General features: G+C 32.1%; 1 protein-coding gene across 4 annotated transcripts in view; it reads right to left on the bottom strand.

The window, feature by feature from the left end:
• Positions 1-1,290: 1,290 nt before the first annotated feature.
• Positions 1,291-5,862, bottom strand: part of LOC110031915 (ribonuclease P protein subunit p25-like protein) — a 32,251-nt gene continuing 27,679 nt past the window's right edge. For 2 of the 4 annotated variants that reach the window (XM_020735352.1, XM_020735355.1), the window contains exons 3-8: positions 3,687-3,767; positions 3,219-3,307; positions 2,902-2,976; positions 2,376-2,476; positions 2,123-2,296; positions 1,291-1,610 (exon numbers count right to left, since the gene is read on the bottom strand). In XM_020735352.1, coding sequence (XP_020591011.1) covers positions 1,522-1,610; positions 2,123-2,296; positions 2,376-2,476; positions 2,902-2,976; positions 3,219-3,307; positions 3,687-3,767 — 609 coding nt within the window. In that variant the 3' untranslated portion in view covers positions 1,291-1,521. The remainder of the gene's footprint in view (positions 1,611-2,122; positions 2,297-2,375; positions 2,477-2,901; positions 2,977-3,218; positions 3,308-3,686; positions 3,768-5,862) is intronic. The other 2 variants (XM_020735353.1, XM_020735354.1) reach the window with 2 other exon arrangements.

Here is a 5,862-nt window from a genome sequence, read left to right as displayed (position 1 = left end):
GTTTGATGAAGAAGTACTAAAAGAGTAAGGAGGATTGACCAAATATTTTTATGATTTTTATTGATTTAGAAAATGTTTACGATTAAGTTCCATGAGAAGTTCTTCGGAGAGTTCTTGAAAAAGAAGGTTTTGCCGTGACTTATATTTAAGTCATTAAAGATGTGTATATTAGATTTGTTACTTGTGTTCATAAAGAAGAAAGATTGACCAAATATTTTCCTATTTCAGTTGGATTACATCGGGGATTGGTCTTAAGCCCATATCTTTTTGCTTTAGTTATTGATGTTCTCATTGGACATTTATAGGAGGATGTACCTCGGTGTATGCCTTTTGTATGCTTTTTGTTGATGATATCCTTCTTGTGGATAAGATTAGAGAAAGTATTAAGGAAAAACTTGAATTATGGAGGTCTACATATTAGAGTCTAAAGCCTTCATTTGAGTAGACCTAAAATTGAATACATGGAATATAATTTTAGTTGTAGTAGCTCTAGTGACAGAGTTGTAATTACATGTGATCATTTAGTTGTAGTAGCTCTAGTGACAGAGTTGTAATTATGTGTGATCATATCATTAAAAGGTGTGAACATATTAGATATCTCGAGTCTATTGTTCAAATTGACCTACCATGCTTTATGTTGCAGAATATTGACCTTTAAAAGAGAAGCATAAAATAAAGTGTTGCTGAGCTGAGAATGTTAAAGTGGATGAGTGGATTGCACTTAGAGACAAAATGCAAAATGAATCTATCAGTGAAAGGATTGGTGTAGCTTCAACGACATAAAATTAGAGAGTCGTCATGAAAGGTTTGGTCACATTAAACATCGACCATTCGACGATCCGGTCAGGAGAGTAGATGTTATAAATTTGATTTATGTTAAGAAAGAGGTAGAATTAAAAAGAGTAGGGCATATTGTACAAAAAAAAAAAAAAATCTAAATCCATTAGAATTAAATGAAAATACAACACTCAATAGGACACAATGAAGAAAAAGAATTCATGCAACGGACCCAATCAAGGATTGATGTTGTTATTGTTGCAATAGGTTTTAAAATAATAATTGAATATCATGAAGGAATATAATATTAACCTGCAGTCTATCCGCACGTCAAAACTTCTCTTGCATATAATTTATCATATCATTAGGTAAATGTGAACATAAAGTAAATATGGATTTATATTACAAGATGCAACGAGAAAAAAAATAAGTCCGACTTTTCCTTGAAAAATTCATATTTAAATCAAATCCATAGATTTGAAAAAATAACAATCTTCTTCTTAACAACACTCAAAAAGATATTTGTCAAGCTTTAAACGTTAAATATGTCTTAGCAAAAGTCTTCAGAAAATAAATAAAATAATGTGCTACGCATTGTTTGAGTACTATTGCTAGTTCTATCAATCCTTCTTCTTTATCAAATCAGGACTACGAAGAAAAAACTACCAAGAGAGCTAACTAGTCCTTAAGAGTCATAATAGCTCCTCTGCCACGTTTAGCCAGACCCAAATAAAGAGTTATCAATTAAGCTTCAGCAGCGCCTGCTTTGATATGACCATTTGCTCTTGCATCCTGACCCCTTCCTTGATTAAGAGCTCTGTTCCGTCGCCTACCTATGAAAGCTAGAATTAATGAGATTATAATCCTAAGATTAGAGCGATCTTTAGTTCCGAGATATTTTCAGAAAAGAAAAATAATCATTCACGCAAATTAAGTTATTTCAGACAATCTTATTCTATGTGAAATGTCTTATACACCGTTGAGTGGGAATAAATACTCTACTATTTTAGGAGTATAGTATTAATGGGACTTTTACATACATATCACACAAATCTTACGTATTTATATATCTAACATCTAAGATTTAATTTGCATTCAAAGCATTCAAATCTTTAACATTGCTTCAAGAAAATCACTTTTTCTAACCTTTTGAAGCCAAATACATTTTTTTATATATAAGTTTATAGCACAAAGACGTTATAAAAGCAAATGTCAAGCTTTAAATGTTAGATATGTAAATCCATAAGAATTGTGCGGTGTGCATGTAAATTTACCTAAATTAATATGCAAAAAGTACGGGCAGGTTTCCCTAATAAGTCTATTATTGTTCAACAGACGCCATTACCTTGTCCCTTCAAAGGAGCAGGAGGTTCCTCCAAATGAAAATTTACTTCCAGCTGATGGAATAAACAACCTCCAAAATCATGACCGCAGCCACGGCCTGAACCACTCCAGCGAAATCGACGGTCCTTATTGTCCCCGCCTCCATTACCATAATGCACAATAACAGGTCCTATTCCTGTTACAGAAAATAAAACAAATCATTTCATTGATTGTACTAAATCCTAGAAGGGACCTTTAGAGCATCAAAATGGCACCTATGCCCCTTCCTCTACTCCGATTGCTTGCAGTTTTAACTCCTTCATTGTCATATTGAGCGGATGGTTTCATCTGTTCTGCACTTAAAGGAGATTGGTATCTACAAGCAAAATTAATGTGTAATTAACATTTGCATAAGGTCAAAACGAATAGTTTGGCCGTAATGCAAATTGAAAATAGCTTCTAGAGATTTATCACAATTTCATCCATAAATAAATAAATAAAATTTACCACAAAAAACATCTTATAAGTATTGAAAAATAGGTGCCATGCTTGGTTTCATGATGGAATAAATATAAAAGAAGTCGAGTGCTAACAGTAAAATAGTCAATAACATGTAACAGAGAGAGAGATGAAAATCTGCTTGATATAAAACATTGGGAAGAAATTTTCCTGATTAATTTCGGTGATTATATGAATATTGAGTGGGCCAAGAAATAAATTAATAGGAGAAATGCATCAAACTATAACTACAACTGAAATTTATATTTCTAAAAGGATGGAAGCTGTAAAAGTAGCACTTACCCAACAGAAGAGTTATCAAGCTCCTGCTTAGAGAGTGTTATTGTGATGATTGGCACATGCCTTGTAGTTTCCAGTCTGACAAAACAACAAAAAATTTGAATCACAATATATGAGAGGGTCAAAAAGGGAAAGACACTTAATGATCTACAAAATAATCAATGAAAAAAAATATATTATAAAATAGTTTTCACAGCAGATGCTCCCAATAATGAAAAATTTAGGGGAGATTTGGCAACTTTTGAGATTTAACTCATAGAATTTAGTAAATCCTGCAAATCCGTATTTAGTAGAAATGCATTTTTAACATATCAACTTACGGAAGTAAGCCTTCCTCCAATGGCTCCCATGAATCAGTTATTTCTATCGATCCTATGGCAGTATTTTGATGAAGACCATCAATCCTTCTCTACAATGCCATAGCAAAAATATAGTATATAATAATATCAGCTGACGCACTAGCTTCCATGATTTTAGTTCAACATAACGATTGAAAAAAATTGATAATCTCAAGGGGTAAAATCAAATGAAAATTGTTTAGGGACATTTACAAACTTACCAACCAATTCCTATATATCTACATTTTTAATTTTTGACAGTTATGCCGCCCAAAATCTCTCAAATCACATCAAAAATAACATTATGGTAGCATTTGAAAAGTGATATACACCTTTTCATGCTTGGGAAAGGAATCATAAATGTAAAAATTGATGTTTAGGTGTTAAATGGGTAAACACATAAGAATTGAGTGACATGCATGTAAATCTTCCAATTGTTTAAAATAATACCTTCATCAGCTCCGCAATCAAGACAGTCTTATTAATGGCTCTCCCCATTGCATTGAAGACAACTTTATTTGAGCCTTTTTCCTTAAAGCCCAATGGAGAAATTGCCATTAACAAATAATATTATAATATTAACGCTTTAGGAAAAATTGCAAAAAAATAAAAAATAAGTTCAAACATAACCAAAATAACCCAAAAGCATGATTTAAAAAAGAAAAAAAACATCTTCAATATTAAAAACTTTAAGCTGCGATTTCCATCTCTTAGTAATGGATTTACAAACAAGAGATTATTGCAATTTATATTCAACCTCATGCCAGATAAAATAACCAAGATACATAACTTATCAAAGTTGTTTGGTTTCTTGAAGTTCAAAAATTTGATAAACCATATCAATGCAATCGAGATTTTGCATTTAGTCCCACTCCTTGGTGTAATAAATCGAAGTCATTAACCCTGACACATAGGATTAAGCTTTTGGGTTAAAAAAGAGTTTAACCCAAGTGTACTGGCCCAACATTGATCCCCTTTAGTTTCAACGTCCCTACGTAAATCCATCATTTGATTGAACGTAGTTACAAATCAATATTTATTTCATAACAAACTTCCTCAAAATCAACATAGGTTTCATTTATACTCATGAAATGAGGGGAAATGACTTTAAAATTTCTAAAGCATGTTTTTTTAGGTACAAGCAATCAAAGAGCCCTAAAGGTAAAAAGAACACTTCAACTTATCTGCCAGATGCACAACATCGCAGCATGAGAAAAGAAAGCAACGGAAATGAACCACCATCATGTCCATTGGTTTCTGCTATTTCCTTCCGGGGTCATCAAACAGATAATCATGAAATCATAGCATTTTGTTTAAAAAAAGGAAACAATTTCAATTTATTGAAGTCAAATCATGATTTTTTTGTGCAACCCAATCAATGAAAAAAAATTACTACAAAATAATTTTTGACAACCGTTGATCCTAGCAATGTTAAATTTAGGGGCTATTTGGCAACTTCTGGGATTTATCTCAAATAGAATATAGTAAATCTTGTAAATTTGAATTTAGTAACACTGCCGTTGCCGGTCCCAAGCCCGGATGAGAAAAGTGGAGGGTTGCGTTAGGTAGTCGACAGCCAGCGTAAAACTTGTCGAAAAAATCATGACATGAATCCTTTTGATCATTGTGTAAGTGCTAGGGCGTCCCCTGGAAGCGACGCGCTGTATAGCCTGAATACAGTGAAAAGTGTGCAAGGGCCGCTACACCGGCGCCCGGGTGTAGTGTTAAATAAGCAAGGACGGGCAAATGCGGGTAAAGAAGTTAGTCCATGAAACTAATGAAACTAATATTAGGATAGGATCTTGGAATATCGGCACTCTCAATGGTAAATTAATGGAATTAGTTGATATTATGATTCATAGAAAAATTAATATCTTATGTATTCAAGAAACTAAGTGGGTTGGAGAAAAGGCTAAGAAGATTGTTAATTTAGGTTTTAAACTTTGGTATTCTGGTAAGAGTCGCATTAGAAATGGTGTAGGGGTAATTATAGATAAGAGTTTGAAAGATAATGTTGTAAAAATTAATAAAGTCGGTGATAGAATCATAGCCCTTATGATTATCATTGATACTAAGATTTTTAATATTATAAGTGTTTATGCTCCTCAAGTAGGTTTAGATACAGAGTCTAAAAATAAATTTTGGAATGAGTTAGAAGATTTAATACAAATGATACCTCATGAAGAAAGAATTTTTATTGGAGGAGATTTAAATGGACATGTCGGTAGAGTGGTAGAAGATTTCAGAAATATTCATGGTGGCTACGGTTTTGGAGTAACTAATGAAGAAGGTAAAGTTATTTTAGATTTTGCTTTAGCGTTTGATTTTGTTATTACTAATACTTTATTCAAGAAAAGGGATGAACATCTTATTACTTATAAGAGTAGATTTAATAAAACATAAATTGATTATTTTCTTATGAGAAGAAGAGATCGTCGTGATTGTAATGATTGTAAAGTCATTCCAAGTGAAAATTTAAATACCCAACATCGTTTATTAGTTTTAGATTTTAAGATTAAGAGTTGTAAAATAAAAAATACTAGGACTCATCATTGCAGAATTAGATGGAGAAACTTAAAAGATACAAATAAAATTAATTTTATGAGTAAAATTCAAGATTTCAAAA

The sequence above is a fragment of the Phalaenopsis equestris genome, unplaced genomic scaffold (genome assembly GCF_001263595.1).
Source record: "Phalaenopsis equestris unplaced genomic scaffold, ASM126359v1 Scaffold000867, whole genome shotgun sequence".
NCBI lineage: Eukaryota > Viridiplantae > Streptophyta > Magnoliopsida > Asparagales > Orchidaceae > Phalaenopsis > Phalaenopsis equestris.
Note: the sequence above shows the minus strand (reverse complement) of the source record. Positions and strands in the feature narration are given on the sequence as shown.